Source organism: Pogona vitticeps, chromosome 2 (genome assembly GCF_051106095.1).
Source record: "Pogona vitticeps strain Pit_001003342236 chromosome 2, PviZW2.1, whole genome shotgun sequence".
Taxonomy (NCBI): domain Eukaryota; kingdom Metazoa; phylum Chordata; class Lepidosauria; order Squamata; family Agamidae; genus Pogona; species Pogona vitticeps.
In genome coordinates this window covers 22525243-22545524 of record NC_135784.1, presented here as the reverse complement: position 1 = coordinate 22545524, position 20282 = coordinate 22525243, and the positions used below count along the sequence as shown (strand labels likewise).

The following is a 20282-nucleotide window of genomic DNA, read 5'->3' as shown; positions in this document are numbered from 1 at the left end:
CTGAGAATGCCCCTTCCCACAAATTAATGTTTACAAACACTTCTAGACACTAGAAAGCACAAAGGGACTGTTTCAGATTTTTTTAAATTGTTGAGAAGAGGTTACAGGACCACTTTTCTGAAGTAGAGGGTTAGCCGTTTATGACCCTGGACCTCCAGATCCTGTTCACCTACCACCACCACCCCCACTACACAAACACACCCTCATTTAGAGGCAATGTGGTGGAGCACTTAAGAGGGCTGGACTGGGCCCTGACAGATTCCCACAGAGCCACAAGACTCATCCGGTGATTGTGGGCCAGTCACACTCTTACAGCCTAAGAGTGTCGGCAAGTCTCATGGTACTGGCTGAAGTCATGGGGGAAGGCACCCAGTCAAAAAAAAAGTCTCAGGGTGAGGGGCATTGGAGGAAAAGACATTTGATTCCACACGGTCTGGTAGCTTTACTGGTGGGGCCCCCCGTCTCTTCCACAGGATCAGCTGGCACTGAGATTTATTGGCTCAGTATAAAGACACTTATACATGTGTTACCTTTAATAGTATTTATGGGACGGTGTGGGCCAAGCTCCTTCTCTGTCTCATTCTCTTTTCTTCTGTTGGTATGCAAGTCCACCCCGTCCTCCTGATCTTAGGCTTTGGCCCCTCAATCTCAGGGAATAGGGACCCACGAACCTGGCTTAACAGCCAGGACGTTTCACTCAGAATGTATGGAGCAACCGCCAGCACCCCACCTCTGCTCTGGACAGGTGGCCCACGTAATTGATGGGCAACAGAATTGCCCATCATGGCTACCAAAAAAAAAAAAAAATGCCGATTTTGGCTACAAAAGCTGGCCTGTTTCCCGCACGTTTATCTTCTAGTAAAAAGCTTCGCTGTCAAAACGGGCATTTGGGATTGGGCACCCAAGTGATATTGTGTTGAAGCTCCAAAGACTTTGGAACTCCCTCCCACTGGAGGCTAGGCTGGCCACATCTTTGTAGTCCTTCTTCAAGCAGGTGAAGACCTTTCTCTTCAGGCAGGCTTTCCCTCAATGACTGACTGCTTTGACTGTGTTTTTAGTATTGTTTGTGCTTCCCATTTCTCAGAGTAGTACAGTGGTGCCCCGCATAGCGATGATAATCCGTTCCAAAAAAAACATCACTATCCGGATTCATCGCTATGCGGGGGGAAAAACCATAGGAACACATTAAAACACATTTAATGCGTTCCTATCGGGGAAAAACTCACCGCTATGTGGGAATCCTCCATCCAGCCGCCATTTTCGCTGCCCGGTAAAATGGAGCGGGTGGCCATTTTTTCCAGCGGCCATTTTGGAACCGCCGATCAGCTGTTTTTAGAACATCGTGATGTGAAGATTGGTAAGCGAAACGCTTAACGATCATCACAATGCAATGTTTTGCCATTCAAAACATCGCAATACGATTGCATTAGTGATCGCAAAAAACGTGTCGCTATGCAGATTCGTCATTAAATGGTGTGCTCGTTAAGCGAGGCACCACTTTATTTGTTTGTTCCTTTTTAATATTTCTATACTTGGGTTTTTAGCTTTAAATACTGCCTTTTAATGAGGTATGCCACCTTTGTATACTCATTGTTTTGTTCTTAAATATTGTCTTTTAATGATGTAAGCCACCTTAGGTCCTTTTCTAAAAGGCGGACTAAAAATATTGCAACTAAATAAAATTAAGGAAACAACAACAGCCCCATTTTTTCCTTAAACCAAGTTCTCTTGCCCACCTCCTTCTCATAACAGGTAGGCAATTTTTTTTTTTTTAAAGAGCTTGCTTCTCTGACAAAAGCCTGCTACGGAGCTTCCTTGCCATGTTTGTTCTCTTGGATCAAAGAGATTTTTGAGCCGCTCAAATATTTATCTGGTTTCTAGTCCCAGGTAGAATTTGCACGTCTTGGCAAAGGCTTGATGTCATAAGTGCTACCATTTCTACTGTCTAAATGAACATCCAGTTCTGCTCCTCACATGGACTACATTTCCCCATTCTTTCCACCCACCTTGAAAGCGAAAAGATCCATCAGTCATATGGCATGGATCATACCGGCTCTGCCTTGCCAGAACTGAGGCTCTTGGAAAATCCCGGCATCTATAGCTGAGCTGTGCTTGATTTGGCAGCTCTCATGTCATGGATGAAGAACATGTAGCCTTCTGGATGCTACTCAATACTACAATTCCCATGATTCTTACCCATCTGTCAAATGGGCCAGGACTGGGAAGCTACACTCCTTCTCTTCTTGGGATGGTTGGAAAGGAAGTTCCGAGTTCAGCAGTATCTTATTTTGGATCAAAAATGTTTAAAACAAAACAAAACAAAGCTTTCTAGTTCCTTAGAACAGTGGTTCTCAGCCTTGGGCCCCCTGACGTTCTTGGAGTGCTTTTCCCAAAAATCCCAGTCAGTGGTGAAGGCTTCTGGGAGTTTGAGTCTAGACCAGTAGTTCCCAACCTTGGATAACTCAGGTGTTCTTGGACTGCAATTCCCAGGAGCCTTCACCACCAGCTGTGCTGGCCAGGGATTCTGGGAGTTGCAGTCTAAGAACACCGGGGTGACCCAAGGTTGGGAACCACTGTTCTAGAATATTTCCTCTGGCATATAGGAGATAGAAATGGGGGGGGGGGACGGACTGAGGAAGAATGAAGAAGTCCCAAAATCCTGCCAGAGATAATGTTCTTTCACTATGTGGCTTGTCTTACAGGAGGGAGATTGTCGCTTCAGTGAAAAACAAAGGCAGCCGTTGACGGCCCCTCCCCGCTCAATGTCTGTTTCCACTTGGAAGAGGCACTAATGTTTGGTTACATTCAGGCAACCCCATAAAGCTATCCCTAGACCTAGAATTTTGTTTTACTCACAGATCACGCAGTTACTTTGGTTCCACCACCTCCACCCCCCCGTTTTCCTTTAAAAATAAAATAAAAAAATCTGGTTCTAAAAGACTCAAGAGTAGACCCTTCTTTAGAGGGGATGTACTATTCTATGCAATTTATGTTTCACAAAGAGAAACATGTTGAGCGTAAATACACCCAGCCTTTTCGTCGCACCACAGAGGTAGCTTCCTTCTGTTCTTTTGGTTCTGGAGGCATCTTTCCTCCAGGCTTGTCCAAGCCCCTTCTTTCGCGGCTGTCGAATGAGCTAGACCTCAAAAGAGTTCCTGACACTCGACTGTCACACAGTGTGGTTGGTTTCCTGCAACTGATGGCTGCCCAATGAACTTTCCGTCATACTCTGAGGACATCCTGCTCCTCTCCAGACTTCTCTTTCTTGAACGAGGCTCTGTCTGCAGCAAGAATCTTCTAAACTAGTCCTAATCTCCACTGGGGCTTCTCTCTTGTGGGTATCCCGTTAAGATGCTTAAAGGCTGAGCGGCCAGGGGGGTTTCTCCCCCCTTGGGAGCAATGACACGATTTCTCCCCCCCTGGGTGGATTTTTTCATACACAGCAAAGTGCAGTTTCCCAAGACGACGTAACCCACCGCTGGCGCACTTATACGGCTTCCTTTCTGGCAGGCTTCTCTCTCGTGCTGGACCAGGGAGGCCCGCCGGCGGTAACTCTTCCCACAGTCCTTGCAATTGTACGGCCGCTCTCCGGTGTGCATTCTTTTGTGCTGGCCGAGGTTGGAGCTGGTGCTGAAGCTCTTCCCACAGTCCATGCACTTGTGGGGCCTCTCGCCCGTGTGGACTGTTACGTGGCGGCGGAGCTGAGACGGACACGGCCACCGTTTCCCACAGTACGAGCATTCGTATGATGGTGTCTTGGCAGCACCTGCAAGGGTTGGCCCAAAGTTTTCCTCCCATTCTGAGATGATCTTTCCTGGTATACATTCAGAGATCCTCTCTCGGCTTTGGTTTATGCTTCTATCATTTTCATCCTTGCCATCAGTGGTTTGCACTGGTGCCTTTCCTGGAAGGTTTTCTTGAGGTTGCTCCAGTCTCTGTTGACTCACAGGCTTTTCATCTACGATAGGTACCTGGCAAAGAGTCCTGGTGGCTTTCTCCAAAGATTTTTCACGTTCTTTAACATTCTGGGGTCTTTTTGGATGAAAATTCTGCTCCTCGAGGGTCATCCTAGTGGCTGCAACATATTCATGCCTCTCTGGCTGGTTTTCATTCACAGCCACATTGCCTACGGGGAGTGGACAGAGAGTAGAAACAAGAGAATCAGAGCATGAACCGGAAGCACGTCAGTCTTTTTAAATGGAAAAGATTAGGGTTTTAGAAATGATGACAGAAACACAAGATAGATGAGAAAGTCAATGTGATAAAATAGATGCAATATATGTAATTCTAAAGAACCTAGAATAAAGCACTGGATTTAAGAAGCAGGATTTAGCAGGAAAGTTCTCCTATTATAGTTCTAGTTCTCTGCTGCTAGGGAAGATTTGATTTACATACGGTAGGCCATGCCTTGTGAGCAGAAACTCCAAGTTCAATCCTTGGTAGTGCCAGTTTAGGCCTTGGAAACACCTACAGAAGTACTGAAGTATGGAAAATTCTAGCTGGGCACAGTAGCCTGGCTAGAACACAGACGTGTGCCTTCCAATGGAGGGGTGGGAGATCAGTTAACCTTTTGATTGTTTAAATACTTAAACCTTGATAACCAGATGGATATTGATATTGTTCATTAGGTTATCTGATCTCACACTGAAAGTAACTCTTTCAGGGATAAATGTCAGCTGGGATAGGCCATAGACTCAAACTACAAAAAGGTGTTATAAAGCTTTATAGTACTCTGAGTCATTGTTTCAGTGTGGTACCTTTGACCTTAACAAGGAAATGTCTAAAAGACTGCCACCCCTGCATGCCACCACATTTAGCATTATACTCCCACGCACCAGGCACATCTATGGCCCATACTTACTGAACATGTTTGTGTCCCCATCACTCTCCAATTCAGCTTTTGTGGTGAGCTGCATTTCCTCAGCATCTGATGGATCCTCTTCTGTCTTGGGGGAATGAATGATCACTTCTTCAAAAGGCTCCAGATACTGAAAGGGAAAAGGAAGTGAACTTTATTATACAATGATCATGTAGAGAGATCAAAGATGTGATTTACCTGTGTGAGCCCATACTTAAAGAACAGATATGGGAGGTCCAGTCCTTGATAGTGGCAGTTTAGGGCCTGGAGAGATCTACAGAAGTATTGGGAATGGAAGACTAGCTAGAACACAGAAGCGTGTGCTCTACTGGAAGGCTGTGACTCATTTCCTTATCAACAACATCAGCGCTGCTCCAAGATACGTATATTATGTTGCCTGTGATCATTCCTCCCATTCCAGGTACAGAAACCAACCACAAGGGCAGACAAATGTTACTTGACCATCACAATTGAAGGCAGCAAGTATTCTCAGGAGATGCAGAGGAGGCCTGGCCCGAAGTGCCTGACCACTGGAATGCAGGTCAAGCTGCACACAGCCATAGTTCTGTCCTCTAAAGCTCCCTGTCCCATCAGCTCCCAGCATCTACTATCCGGGGGGAGGGGGCTCCTCCTCCTTCCTTAATGGTAGAACTGGCTCCGTGTAGCAAACAGAGCACTGCCCAAGAACACCACAAAACCAATACCTTCTCTTCAACCTATTTTTTATCACCACCAGCAAAGATCAACCAATGCAACTGTGTGTCAAACTGACACACATTAAGATGTCTGACACCAACCACCTGCTTTTTGAAGCTCACGAACAATGCCATTCTCCTGTTTCACCTTGAATTACGGGGACAGGCTGCCTCGGCCCCAACTCGGAGACAGGCATAGGACACGTAACCTAAGGGAGATAGTGATGGAACTGGTCCAGGTTCCTTTGGGTCTTCATGATTTACCCACCTGCCCTTCTTTCCTCTCCCGCTCCTGAATGAAATCCTCAGCCAGAACCACCGCCTGGGCGCAGGTCTCTGGACCACCTTGTCGGACCCGACTCTGTACTTCTGCAGGCAGGACCCTCAAGAACTGCTCCAGCGTGATCAGCTCCACGATCTGCTCCTTGCTGCGCGTCTCCGGCTTCAGCCACTGACGGCACAGTTGCAGAAGCTGCCGGCAAACCTCTCGCGGCCCTTCGGCTTCCCAGTAGCAGAACCGCCGGAAGCGTCTACGATGCACCTCCGAGACGATCGAGTCGTCCTCATCCAGTTCTTCCTTTACTGCTGCAGAAGAATCCGGGCTGACGCCCCAGACCTTGTGGGCTTCTTTCGTCCGGCTTGGCAGGTTCTGGATCCCACACTCGCCTCCAGGACCAGAGCTGGCTTGATCCGTTCCCTGGAAAAGGGACTGAAATGCAGTTGGACCCTCTCCTAAGCGGGAAGGGGGCAGCTGAGGGTATTTCCTTCCCAAATAGGGGGCCTGCAGGCTCTTGAGGAACTCCTGCCACTGGGCCTCCCAGCGCTGCTGCCGTTCTTCTTCCTCCGGCTCCTGCTTGATGGGCTTCAGAGCCATCTCAGCACGAAGCTCCCCTTCGCTCTTGCTCTGAACAGCGTGGTCGCCTCTCAGTCCCACCTCTTTTCTCTTCCCTTCTTCAGCTCTGCTCAGGTCCTCCTCCTCCTCCATCATTATTCCCTTCGTTTCTGTGAATTACAGCGGAGGGTTACAAGCAGAAGAAACCCGTTCCATCCCACTGTGTTTCTGTTCAACAGAAATGTCTCCCCGCGGGGGAATGTGGGACCATGCCATTTCTCGGTGGCTGCCATGGCCGAAAGCGGAGGGCATCTTCTCTCCACAGAGATTGCCACTTGTCTAATGGCAGCAGCCTTGTGATCACGTAGATCAGTGGTTCTTAACCTTTGTTACTCAGGTGTTTTTGAACTGCAACTCCCAGAAATCTCATCCAGCAAAGGTGATGATGAAGGCTTCTGGGAGTTGCAGTCCCAAAATATCTGAGTAACAAAGTTTAAGAACCAGTGACGTAGATCATGGTGAGCAAGATGTGTCCACAGGCTACATGTGGCCCTCTGGGGACCTTCCACAGCCCCCTAAATAAATTTTAAGTTTAAAAAAATGCTCAAAAGTTCCTTTTGGACTCTGTTTTCTATACTTCCAAGGACTGCCCTCCTTCCTTTTCTTTTTCCCACCTAGAATTTTCTTTGAGTGAAACCCCCTATGACTTCATAGCACCACCCATTTAGAATTTCCTGCCTTTCTTACTCCCTTTCCCAATTTTTTAAGGTGTTGCCCATCGGTTGAGGCCAGAGGTGGGTTTTATTCTGGTGGGAATCAACGTGGCCTCGCCCACTTTGGGGCTCTCCCCTTCCTTCCGCTCACCCTCTCCTTGCAGCGTTTGCCCCGAAACCTTCGGGCTGCCTGCGCGGCTCCTGCCCTTCCTCCCGACACCTGGACACCAAGAGAGAAAATATCCCAAAATCAGATTTCTCTACCAAGCGAGCCAGGCGGGAGAACCGGAAGCAGGAAAGGACCGTCTTCCGGGTTCGCATCCGCCCCTCCTCCCTTTCATCCCTGAGGGGGGTTTCTCTAGGAATTCCAACTCTGTCTCTTTAACCCCTTCCGAGCCGCTCGTAGAAAAATCGACCCTGAGACCTCTTTGGCTGCTGGGTGGGGAACAAATCGTCTGAATGAGTCAAAAACGGCCTTAAGAGACCGAGAGTTGTGAATAGGTCTATCCCGCCACAGGATTCCCAACAGGATGATCCAAAAGGATGATTTCATCAATAAACGAACCGAACAAAACCGCAGCCACGCAATCGCCTTTGAACTTGATGTGAACTCGAGCAATGATGTAAAGGCGGGCATGATTTCAATGACGATTGAGTGATGGGTTTTGTTAATTAAATTAGGATTGTGTGGCTGTGGGATGTGTAATTATATTTCAAGAACTCTTATGATCCTCACAATCTTAAAATAAGGAACTCACTCCCATCTCAGTTTACCTTAATGATCTGTAAATGCTCAGACCACAATCATGTACATAAAATCTCCTCCCCTACTTTTCAATCCTTCCTCACCTTTCTTTTCATCTTTCTCATTTTTGGGGCCTGGAATTTTATTTACCTCTAGAATTTCTCTCTCTCTTTCAGCTGTTAATACACAACTGTTTGGAGAGGGGAAAGGGCTGACCCTACCATAGCTCCGGTGTGACCACTTGCTTGCTGGTTCGAAATAGTAATTTCTTTATTTCAAATATTGGGGGGGGGGGGAGAGTTCACCTCTCTTTCTCCTTAAAAAGGGCCCAAGACAGTCCCCATCACAATAAAACAATAAAAACACAATAATAAAAGCTGAAAACAAATTATTCCAATATTTAAAAATAATAAATAACTTTATATTAAAAATGTTAAGTCAAAACCTCGCTAAAAGCAGATTTAGAAGCAAGAAACAAGCCATCGCATTTTAAAACCTCTCCTTGATGGTCTGTCACTAAGGAAGAGTCTGCCTGAAGAGAAATGTTTCCTTTGTACCCCAAATGGAGCTTTCCACGGATGGTTGAGATCAGGTGCAAAAGAGTCATAAAAGCAGGGCTGCCTTGAGCCCAGCCTCTGCCATCATCACATCCAAAGAGCAGCCATGCTGAGGAAGAACCAGGCTGCTGGGAAGCTCACACCTCCCGTTGCTGGGGCAACATCCTCCACAGAAGGCTGGGCGCCGTGGTAATGGAACCAAAAGCCTAAGTAAATGCAAACCACACTTTGGGAAGAAGTGCTAAAAAGAGAGAGAGAAAACTGGTAAATGAACTGAGATGCTCTCTAGTCAGACTGGGACATTATTGTCCAAACCAAAGGTGTTCTGAAGAGGGGGAAATTGTCTTGGTTACAACTTGCTTGCATTTTTATGCTTCTTGAGGGCAGAATTGCCTTGCAGATTAATCTGTCCAGAAATGGACGTGTGATGGTAGCAACAGCAGCTGAAGCCAGGGGTGCAAAAGGCCAAAGCAGAACCTGCCTAGGATATTCTGCTGTCTGAGGAGAAGTAGCAAATGCTGCCCTACTCTAGGCACAAAATGCCCCAAACTCTTGGGGCACTTTTGTGATTCCTCTAGGTTAGCCTAGTATGAGGTTGAAAAAGCAACAGTAGCATCACAGAAACATGGAGAGTTTCACCCAGTCTCATCACTGCCTGCCCCTTTGGTTTTCTTTTACTCCCAAATTAGTATGTGCATGATAAAATTACTCTGGAAACATTTAATGTAGAAAAAAGGTATCTTTACTTACAGTTGCCATTCGCAGTTACAGTCAGAAGAATAAAAAGGTAAAACAGAGTCTCAACCACACAGAAGAGATCTCCCATGCTTGCTGCTCAGTTGGAGGTCAGAAAGAGAGAAAGGATAATCAACAAAGCAACAGTGGAAGCAAGCAAGCAAACAAACAAGAAGAGAGAACGGGAAAAGATTTTAGGAATCAAATTACAGTAGGCCCCCCTTATCTGCAGAATCTGCATCTGCTGATTCACTTATATATGTTCATAGCAAAACCGAGAACAGACATCTCCATCCTTGTGGCACCAGAGTCAAATAAAATTCTAAAGGCACAACTCAAAACAATTCCAACAAGAAAAAAAGGGAGGTCAACAAAAAAGGCAAGTGTGATTTCACAAAACAGAGAGGACCTGAAAACCAAAAAATAGCATGTATAGGAAGAGGAAAGAAGGCCCGGTACAAAGGAAGAGTACAGACAAGTTACAAGGCATTAAGAAGGCAAAAGCTGAGAATGAGCTGAGGCTAGCTAGAGACACTAAAAGCAACAAAAAACATTCTTCAGGTACGTGCGTAGGAAAAGACAAAGAAACAGTGGCACAGCTACTCAATGGAGACAGAAAAATGATAACAGAGGACAAAAAAAAGGCAGAAGTGCTCAGTTCCTATTTTACCTCAGTCTTTTCCTGAAGGACAGACAATGACCCTCCAGACAAGTGTAAAGGGCAGGTGGGGGGGGGGACAAGATTGTAGCTGGAGATTGATAGTCAAGGAATACCTTATTACCTTGAACAAGTTCAAATCTCCAGGGCCAGATGAACTGCATCCAAGAGTATTGAAGTAACTGGCAGACGAGCTCTCTGAACCACTGTTCATTACTTTCTTGAAATCATGGGAAACTGGGGAGGTGCCAGAGTGTTGGAGGAGGGCTAATGTTGTCCCTGTCTTTAAAAAAAGGGCAAAAAGGAGGAACCTGGGAACTACAGGCCAGTCGTCAACCCCAGAGAAAATTCTGGAACAGATTATAAAGTGGTCACTATGCAAGAACCTAGAAAACAATGCAGTAATAATTAGAAGCCAACATGGATTTCTCAAGAACAAATCCTGCCAAACTAATCTGATCTCATTTTTTGGTTGGGTAACCTTCCTGATAGACGGAGTGAAAGCTGTAGATATAGTGTATCTTGACTTCAGCAAAGCTTTTGACAAAGTGTCACATGATATTCTGATTCACAAGATAACTACAGTACCCTGTTTACCCAAAAATAAGACCTAACCTGAAAACAAGCCCTAGTATGATTTTTTCAGAATGCTCATAATATAAGCACTAGCCCAAAAATAAGCCCCAGTTCAGTGAAGCCCCGCCCTCCACCCTTGTGCAGCAACCAGAAGATGACATGACTGTATTTGAATAAATGTAGATAGTTGTACATGAAAAAAATAAAACATCCCATGAATATAAACCTGAATGCAAACATTAATATAAGACCCTGTCTTATTTTCGGGAAAGTGTGGTAGGTGTGGGCTGGATAGATCAATCATCAGGTGGATACACAATTGGCTACAGAATTGTATTCAGAGGGTGATGATTAATGGGTCCTTCTCTAACCAGAAGGAGGTAACAAGTGGGGTACCCCAAGGCTCAGTCCTGGGCCCAGCGCTCTTCAACATTTTTATTATTGACCTGGATCAGGGGTGCAGTGAATGCTAATCAAATTTGCAGATGACGCAAAATTGGGTGGATCCGCTGATACATAACCTGGAAGACAGAAACAAAATTCGAAATGACCTGGATAGGCTGGAGCACTGGGCTGAAAACAAAAGAATAAAAATTCAACAGGGATAAATGCAAAGTACTGCACCCGGAAAAAGAAACCAAATGCACATTTACAAGATGGGGGGATACCTGGCTCAGCAATACTACAAGTGAGAAGGAATTTGGATTCCTCATAGATAACAAGCTGAATATGGGCCAATGGTGTAATATGACTATAAAAAAGGCAAATGCTATTTTAGGCTGCACTGACAGAAGCATAGTACAGTATCGAAATCCTGCAAGGTATTCGTTCCCCTTTTTTCATTTCTGGACACCACACTTCAAGAAAGCTGCTGACAAATAGGAACAAATTCAGAAGAGAGCAACAAGGATGATTAGGGGTCTGGAAACTAAACCTTATGAGGAAAGACTGAAAGAATTTGGCATGTTTTGCCCTGAGAAAGAAGACTGAGGGGTCATATGATAGCACTTTTCAAATAGCTGGATGTTGAGTCATGGCAACTGGAATTCTTTCTTGTTAGGCTGAAACATTTCACTACTCATTCAAGTAGCTTCTTCAGTCCCTTTTCAAATACTGTTATATAGAGGAGGGGCAGGATCTGTTCTCAATCAACCCAAAGTGCAGGACACACAACAATGGGCTCAAGTTACAGGCCAGATTTTGGTTGAATATCAGGAAAAACTTCCTAACTGTTAGAGCAGTACAAACCAATGTAGCTTGAGAGGTGGTGAGTGCTCCAACACTGGAGCCATTCAAGAGAAATTGCAGACATTCTTTGATTTGTATTCCTGCCTTGAGCAGGGGGTTGGACTCAATGGCCTTATAAGCCCCTTCCAACTTCATGATTCTATGATCAGCCTCCACATCTGGTAGCTCTCACCAGATAAGACCCTCCATCTCACAGACACAGACACACACACACTTCAAAGAATAAGGGGAAATGAAGCAAGCTTGAGATAAACAAGAGTAGTTTTTTTTTTCCAGTGATGGCAAAAAGCTTTGTTCAGGTACTCACTAAAAAGGCCTATGCTCAAAATATTTTTAATTCCAATTTTGCACCCTGCTCCACTCAGTAGATATCAAGGGTTTAGTAACAAACAGCTAACTTTAGGTAACTGATGAGGCACCTCTTGGTTCCACAGTCAGGTGCATGACTAGCCATGTGACTGAGATATGCCACTGCACTTCAACAACTAGCTGCAATTAGCATTGGCAAGTTAAGCAGACCTTATGAAAACATCAACAACAGAATCCCAACTCATAGCTTTCTGGGAATTTGATTCAGAAACAGAACAAAATATAGACAGATATCACAATTTGATTTTAAAATGAAATTTACTGAGTAAGAAAGAAAAAGGAACATAGATAAAGTTCCAAAACTTCAGTGATTGGTAACAAAAGCAAGACCATTCCATGTCTAGAGTGACAACTGTAGAACTAATTAACTATGGAGGTTCTGTAAAAACTCTGTTGCATAACCAGAAACATGGGAGATATCAGGCAGCGACCTGTCATGAGTTCAGCTGAAGAAGGCCTGGAATCAGAGGGGTTAATTACAGCTGAGGAAAATGCTGGGCAATTAGTATCACAGACAGCTGAATCACCACCAGATTCTCCTCCCCCACTAGCCAGAGTGAGAGATAAGCTTCAGCAGAGACTCACAACATGGAGGTCTGAGGCTCGCATGAATGCTTCTCACAGGAACATCAGGTCAACCAGCCCTAAGTTTTAACTGGATGGAATGTTTCTAGGTTTTAGATGATTGTTGCTGCTATATAATTTGTACTCAGAGGCTTGGAAGCTTGTGGAAGCAACAAGTCAATTCCCTGGCTTGTGTCCATGCTCCTGCTTGTCCTGACCCTTGGCTTTCAGACTCTGACTTCGGTTTGTGTTTTGGCTTTGACAATTTGGCATCTGTTTTGCATCTCCCAGACTTTTGACCCTGGACTGGCTCATTGGACTTTTGCCTGCTGAATCCCCTGGGACATGGCACTACCAATGGCTTGTACTATAATGGAACAGGACTTTCTGGACTTTCTCAATGTTTTCCAAGCAGTGGATTCTTAACCACTGGAATCTAGACAATTTGGCCAGCATCCATCAGATGTTTTTGGACCTCATCTGAATTTGCTGTTTTCCACTGTTCTAGTAAGACCTCTAGTTCTAGAAGGATTTCTCTAGAACAGTTAGTTCTAGAAGAAAGATTTTTTTACTGGACCATTTCCCATCCTGGCATTCACCAGATGTGGTGGACTATAATGCCAGGCTGGCTTGAGATGATGGGAACTGTAGTCCAACACATCGAAAGGGTAAGAGTTTAGGAAAATCTGTTCTAAATCTCGCCACTCCAGCATATGGACTCGCTTTCTGCTATGTTCTGAGGTGTACCTGTTGAATGCATAATCATCATTAGTATAAATCAAGTCCTTAACTGAGGCCAAAATTAGCCCCATAATTACCATCGCTGATGGAAAGAATAAGAGAAAGAACAAGACTGTGACAACAATACGTTTCTACAAGAACTACTGAATGCTTGTGGAATGCTGTTATTCTTGGAAGAATTCTTCCTGAACACTTCAAGTTTTATTCTGCTTTTTGGGTTTTTTTATAAATAGGCTTCTAGACCTTGTGACTGCAAACATTATATTGGAAGCATGCCTTCTTTGGGAGCTGTCAAATGTGCTAGACCTCAAAAGGGTTCCTGGCACTCGACTGTCACACAGCATGGTCGGTTTCCTGCAACTGATGGCTGCCAAATGAACCTTCCGTCACACTCGGAGGACATCCTGCTCCTCTCCAGACTTCTCTTTCTTGAACTGGGCTCTGTCAACCACAGGAATCTTCTAGGCTAGTCCTAATCACCACTGGGGCTTCTCTCTTGTGGGTATCCCGTTAAGATGTTTCAAGGTTGAGTGGCCAGGGGGGCTTCTCCCCCCTTGGGAGCAATCAAACGATTTCTCCTGCCCTGAGTGGATTTTTTCATGTACAGCAAAGTGCAGTTTTCTAAGACGACGTAACCCACCGCTGGCACACTTATATGGCTTCCTTTCTGGCAGGCTTCTCTCTCGTGCTGGACCAGGGAGGCCCACCGGCAGTAACTCTTCCCACAGTCTTTGCAAATGTACGGCCTCTCTCTGGTGTGCACTCTTTTGTGCTGGCTGAGGTTGGAGCTGGTGCTGAAGCTCTTCCCACAGTCCATGCACTTGTGGGGCCTCTTGCCCGTGTGGATGTTCATGTGGCGGCAGAGCTGGTACTGACACGGCCACCGTTTGCCACAGTAGCAGCATTCGTATGATGATGTCTTGGCAGGAGCTGCAAGGGTTGGCCTAAAGTTTTCCTCCCACTCTGAGATGATCTTTCCTGGTATACATTCAGAGATCCTCTCTTGGCTTTGGTTTAAGCTTCTATCACCTCCATCCTTGCCATCAGTGGTTTGCACTGGTGCCTTTCCTGGAAGGTTTTCCTGAGGTTGCTCCAATCTCTGTCGACTCACAGGGTTTTCATCTACGATAGGTACCTGGCAAAGAGTCCTTGTCGCTTTCTCCAAAGAGTTTTCACGTTCTTTAACATTCTGGGGTCTTTCTGGCTGAAAATCCTGCTCCTCTAAGGTCATCTTAGTGGCTGCAACGTATTCATGCCTCTCTGGCTGGTTTTCATTCATGGCCACATTGCCTATGAGAGGTGGAGGGGAGAGAATCAAAGGATGAAATTGATGTGCTTAACTGTTTTTACCTGGAAAAATTATTACTTTTAGAAATGATGAAGGTAGATGGGAACGTCAATGTGATTAAATAGATAAAATAAATGAAATTCTAAAGAATCTAGGATGTTGAATTTAAAGCAAAAAGCAAAAGCATGCTGCTTATATACCGCCCCATAGCGCTTCAAGCACTCTCTGGGAGGTTTACAAACTAATTATGCAGGCTACACATTGCCCCCCCCCCCCAGTGAGCTGGGTACTCATTTTACCGACCTCGGAAGGATAGAAGGCTGAGTCAACCTTGAGCCGGCTACCTGGGATTGAACCCCAGGTCGTGAGCACAGTTTTGGCTGCAGTACAGCGGTTTAAATTTAAGAAGCAGGATTTAGCAGGAAAGTTCTCTTATAGCTCTAGTTCTCTGGTAGGGAAGATTTGATTTACATATGGTAGGCCATGCCTTGCGAGCAGAAACTCCAAGTTGAGTCCTTGGTAGTGCCAGTTTAGGCCTTGGAAACACCTACAGAAGTACTGACAGTTTGGAAAAATTCTAGCTGGGCACAGTAGCCTGGCTAGAACACAGATGTGTGCTTTCCAATGGAGGGGTGGGAGATCAGATAAACTTATCGCTTGTATCAATGTTCTTCTGGGTATCAATGTATAAGTATTTAAGCAAGCAAAAGGTTATCTGATCTCACACTGAAAGTAATCCTTTCAGGAGTAAACATCAGCTGCAATAGGCCACAGCCTCAAACTACCAAACTACCAGTGTGGAACATTCCATCTTAACATGGGGGATGTCCAAGCAACTCCCACCCCTCCTTGCCTCCTCTTGCACGTTTAGCATAATGCTCGCACACATGGTTCAAATTATAACCCTTTGCAATTAAGCCAGATACACTTATGGCTCATACTTACTAAGCATGTTAGCTTCCCCATCATTCTCCTGTTTGGCCCCCTTGGTGAGCTGCATTTCTTCAGCATCCGAGGGATCCTTTTCTATCTTAGGGCAGTGACTTATCACTTCTTCAAAAGGCTCCAGATACTGAAGGGGAAAAGGAGGTGAACTTTATTATACAATGATCAGGCACAGAGATTACCTGCGTTAGGCCATGCTTAGTAACAGAAATGGCAGGTCCAGTCCTTGGTAGTGGCAGTTTAGGGCTCAGAGAGAACTACAGAAGTATTGGGAATGGTAGACTGGCTAGAACACAGAAGCGTGTGCTCTAATGGAGGGCCATGACTCATTTCCCCAGGAGCGACATCCAATATATATTATCTTGCCTGCGATCATTCCTCCCATTCCAGGTACAGAAACCAACCACAAGGGCAGACAAATGTTACTTGACCATCACAATTGAAGGCAGCAAGTATTCTCAGGAGATGCAGAGGAGGCCTGCCCCGAAGTGCCTGACCACTGGAAGGCAGGTCAAGCTGCACACAGCCATAGTTCTGTCCTCTAAAGCCCCCTGTCCCATCAGCTCCCAGCATCTACTATCCAGGGGGGCTCCTCCTTCCTCAATGGTAGAACTGGCTCTGTGTAGAAAACACTTTGTGGTGCCCAAGAACACCACAAAACCACTACCTGCTTCATCCTATTTGTTTTCACCACCAGCAAAGAGCAACCAATGCAACTGTGTGGCAAACTGACACACGTTAAGAAGTCAGACACCAACAACCTGCTTCTTGAAGCTTACAGACAATGCCATTCTCCTGTTTCACCTTGAACTATGGGGACAGACTGCCTCGGCCCCAACTCGGAGACAGGCACAGGACGCATAACCCAAGGGAGATAGTGATGGAACCTTTGGGTCTCCACGATTTACCCACCTGCCCTTCTTTCCTCTCCCGCTCCTGAATGAAATCTTCAGCTAGAACCACCGCCTGGGCGCAGGTCTCTGGACCACCTTGTCGGACCCGACTCTGCACTTCCGCAGGCAGGACCCTCAAGAACTGCTCCAGCGTAATCAGCTCCACGATCTGCTCCTTGCTGCGCGTCTCCGGCTTCAGCCACTGACGGCACAGTTCCTGAAGCTGCCGGCAAACCTCTCGCGGCCCTTTGGTCTCCCAGTAGCAGAACCGCCGGAAGCGTCGACGATGCACCTCCGAGACAATCGAGTCGTCCTCATCCAGTTCTTCCTTTATCGCTGCAGAAGAATCTGGGCTGATGTCCCAGACCTTGTGGGCTTCTTTCGTCCGGCTTGGCAGGTTCTGGATCACACACTCTCCTCCAGGCCCACAGCCTGCTTGATCCGTTCCCTGGAAGGGGAACTGAAGAGCAGTCGGACCCTCTCCTAAGCGGGAGGGGGGCAGCTGAGGGTATTTCCTTCCCAAATAGGGGGCCTGCAGGCTCTTGAGGAACTCCTGCCACTGGGCCTCCCAGAGCTGCTGCCGTTCTTCTTCCTCCGGCTCCTGCTTGATGGGCTTCAGAGCCATCTCAGCACGAAGCTCCCCTTCGCTCTCGCTCTGAACAGCGTGGTCGCCTCTCAGTCCCACCTCTCTTCTCTTCCCTTCTTCAGCTCTGCCCAGGTCCTCCTCCTCCTCCATCATTATTCCCTTCGTTTCTGTGAATTACAGCGAAGGGTTACAAGCAGAAGAAACCCGTTCCATCCCACTGTGTTTCTGTTCAACGGAAATGTCTCCCCGCGGGGGAATGTGGGACCACGCCATTTGTGGGTGGCTGCCATGGAGCAAGCAGAGGGCATCTTCTCTCCATAAAGATTACCACCTCCGTAATGGCAGCAGCAGATCATGGTGAGCAAGATGTGTCCACAGTTTTCATGTGACCCTATGGGGACCTCCCACAGCCCCCTAAATAAATTTTAAGTTTTAAAAAAATGCTTAAAAGTTCCTTTTGGACTCTGTTTTCTGTACTTCCAAGACTGCCCTCCTTCCTTTTCTTTTTCCCACCTAGCATTTTCTTTGAGAGAAACCCCCTATGACTTGATAGCACCATGCATTTGCAATTTCCTGCCTTTTTTACTCCCTTTCCCAATTTTTTAAGGTGTTGCCCATCGGTTGAGGCTAGAGGTGGTTTTATTCTGGTGGGAATCAACGTGGCCTCGCCCACTTTGGGGCTCTCCCCTTCCTTCCTTCCGCTCACCTTCTCCTTGCAGCGGTTGCCCCGAAACCTTCGGGCTACCTGCGCGGCTCCTGCCCTTCCTCCCGACCCCTGGACACCAAGAGAGAAAATACCCCAAAATCAGATTTCTCTACCAAGCGAGCCAGGCGGGAGAACCGGAAGCAGGAAGGAACCGTCTTCCGGTTCGCATCCGCCCCTCCTCCCTTTCATTCCCGAGGGGGTTTCTCTAGGAACCACAGCTCTGTCTCTTTAACTCCTTTCGAGCCACTCATAGAAAATTCGACCCTGACCCTCCTTGGCTTCGGGGGAGGGGGAAAATAAGTGGCTTGAATGGGGCACGACAGTGGACATTATTTTTAAAAAGATGTTCTGAAGGGGGGAAAATGGTCTCAGTTATAACTTGCTTGCATTTTAATGCTTCTTAAGGGCTGCATCGCCTATCAATTGTATTAAACTGTCCAGAGATGGGACACCGCAGCTGAAGCCATTACTGCAAAAGGCCAAAGGAGAACCTGCCTAAGATATTCTGCTGTCTGAGGAGAAGTAGCAGCAAATGCTGCCCTACTCAAGGCACAAAATGCCCCAAACTCTCAGGACATTTCAGTTAATCATCTTTAGATAAACAAGAGTTCCCCCCCTCCAAGTCATGACAAAGAACTTTGTTCACTTCAGGTGTTCCACGAAAAGGTGTATGTTCAGAATCCTTGTGATTCTACTATTTGCCTTTTACATCTTGTTTCATTCAGGAGAGCCGAAGGGTTTAGTAATAAAAAGCTAGATCCTCAAAATGTCTTTGTAGGTGATACTGAAGATCTACGGGAAGCCTAGAAGTAAGATGTAAAAACACAATTGTGATCCCCAAGTAACTGGGGCATACGGCCTCCAAGGCTAAGGATAAAATAATCACCAGTGCTGAGCAGCTACTAATAGTTTCATCCTCCACAAATCTGTCTAATTTGCTTTAAGATCTGCTCCTACTCGTGGTCACCATTTATTATTATTATTATTATTATTATTATTATTATTATTATTATTATTATTATTATTATTATTATTGTTATTGTTATTGTTATTGTTATTGTTAATAATAATAATAATAATAATAATAATAATAATAATAATAATAATAATAATAATAATAATAATAATAATAATAATAATAATAATAATAATAATAATAATAATAATAATAATAATAATAATAATAATAATAATAATCTGCCTATCTGGTCGTGTCAGGACCACTCTAGGCAGCTAACAACATAAAAATAGTACAATAAATATATGTATAAAAACAATTTTACATAACACAAATACTAAACAGAATGGGAAAGCTGTAGGAGAGGGAAAAAAGGGCGTCAGGAATTATCTGGTGGGAAGGCCTGCCTAAACATCCATGTTTTTAATTGATTCTTGAAAATACCCAGCAAGGGAGCCACACGAATCTCAGGAGGTAGGTTGTTCCAGAGGCGAGGAGCCACCGCCGAGAAGGCCCGATTTCTTGTCTTCTCCTTCCGGGCCTCCCTCGGCGTTAGGCTCCTCAGCCTCACCTCCTGGCTTGCACGAGTGACACGGGTATTTTTACCACTTCACCCCCTCTCCTCTAAAAACATCAACATGAATTTATGACTTTTTAAACAGGGCCTTTTAATCCATTGCTAGAATCCTATGGGTGTGCAAATGAGGTCCATGTAACTTGCCGCAGTTAATTATGAATAAATGATGAGGTGCCAGGGTGCCACAGTCAGGCGATTAGGCATGTCACTTAGATACGCCACTGCGCCGCAACAACTAGCTGCAATTAGCTTTGGCAAGTTAAGCACTCCTTATGAAAACATCAACAGAATCCTAACTCGCCATTTCTTGGGAATTTGATTCAGAAACAGAATAAAATATAGACAGATGTTGCAATTTGATTTTAAACTAAACTTTACTAAACGAAGAAAAATGAACATAAAGTTCCAAAACTCCAGTGATTGGTTAAAAAGGGCAAGATCATTCCATGTATAGACTCACAATTGTAGAACTAATTAACTATGGATGTTTTGTAAAAATTCTGTTGCATAACCAGAAATATGGGAGATATCAGGCAGCTATCACTGATTCGTACTTCAAAGGAACAGGACTTTCTGGACTTGACATCCAATGTTCAGGATTGTTCAATCTTTTTATGTCTACCCCATCCACAATACAGTCATCTGAGGCTCCTCGTGCTGAGGAGCCCCAGATGCCATCACTAGCTGCACCCCTTTTTATTGACCAGAAAAGACCACTATAGACTCAGGCCAAATGGGATGGGCTGTTGCCTTCACTTCCTGTTTGTGGCCTCCCAAGAACCATCCAGTTTGGCCATGATGGGAAACCAGAGGCTGCACTGGATGGTCTGACCCAACTATGCTGTTTGTTATGAGCTGAACTCTTAAAATCCATGAAATGGCTGCTGCAGATCTCACTTATTGATGAGTAAGTCTCCATCTCAATGTTTTCCAAGCAGTGGATTCTTAAATCACTAGACTCTAGGCAACCTGACCAGCATCCACCAGATGTTTTGGACCTCATCTGAAATGACTGGCCATCCTGGCTGAGGTTTATGG

At 45.5% G+C, this 20282-nt stretch overlaps 2 protein-coding genes across 2 annotated transcripts; both read right to left on the bottom strand.

The window, feature by feature from the left end:
• Positions 1-65: 65 nt before the first annotated feature.
• Positions 66-7974, bottom strand: LOC110071541 (uncharacterized). Its single transcript, XM_072988524.2, has 4 exons — positions 7250-7974; positions 5822-6555; positions 4862-4988; positions 66-4126 (listed from the first exon to the last, which is right to left on the bottom strand). Exons 2-4 carry the CDS (start codon positions 6539-6541, stop codon positions 3309-3311), a joined length of 1665 nt encoding a protein of 554 aa, XP_072844625.2. The 5' UTR covers positions 6542-6555; positions 7250-7974; the 3' UTR covers positions 66-3308.
• A 1049-nt stretch (positions 7975-9023) lies between these two features.
• LOC140704031 (uncharacterized) lies at positions 9024-18667 on the bottom strand. The gene is made up of 4 exons (XM_072988509.2): positions 17710-18667; positions 16437-17170; positions 15525-15651; positions 9024-14581 (listed from the first exon to the last, which is right to left on the bottom strand). Exons 2-4 carry the CDS (start codon positions 17154-17156, stop codon positions 13812-13814), a joined length of 1617 nt encoding a protein of 538 aa, XP_072844610.2. The 5' UTR covers positions 17157-17170; positions 17710-18667; the 3' UTR covers positions 9024-13811.
• Between the last annotated feature and the right edge of the window lie 1615 nt (positions 18668-20282).

What these genes read in the sequence shown, in the direction of transcription:
- LOC140704031 (XM_072988509.2), bottom strand. Translation starts at nt 17,156, where the DNA reads ATGATGGAGGAGGAGGAGGACCTGGGCAGAGCTGAAGAAGGGAAGAGA. An exon ending in GGGAGAGGAAAGAAGGGCAG is followed by an intron (nt 15,652 to 16,436) that starts GTGGGTAAATCG and finishes TTTCCCCTTCAG; the next exon opens with TATCTGGAGCCTTTTGAAGA. An exon ending in TGGGGAAGCTAACATGCTTA is followed by an intron (nt 14,582 to 15,524) that starts GTAAGTATGAGC and finishes CACCTCTCATAG; the next exon opens with GCAATGTGGCCATGAATGAA.
- LOC110071541 (XM_072988524.2), bottom strand. Translation starts at nt 6,541, where the DNA reads ATGATGGAGGAGGAGGAGGACCTGAGCAGAGCTGAAGAAGGGAAGAGA. An exon ending in GGGAGAGGAAAGAAGGGCAG is followed by an intron (nt 4,989 to 5,821) that starts GTGGGTAAATCA and finishes TTTCCCTTTCAG; the next exon opens with TATCTGGAGCCTTTTGAAGA. An exon ending in TGGGGACACAAACATGTTCA is followed by an intron (nt 4,127 to 4,861) that starts GTAAGTATGGGC and finishes CACTCCCCGTAG; the next exon opens with GCAATGTGGCTGTGAATGAA.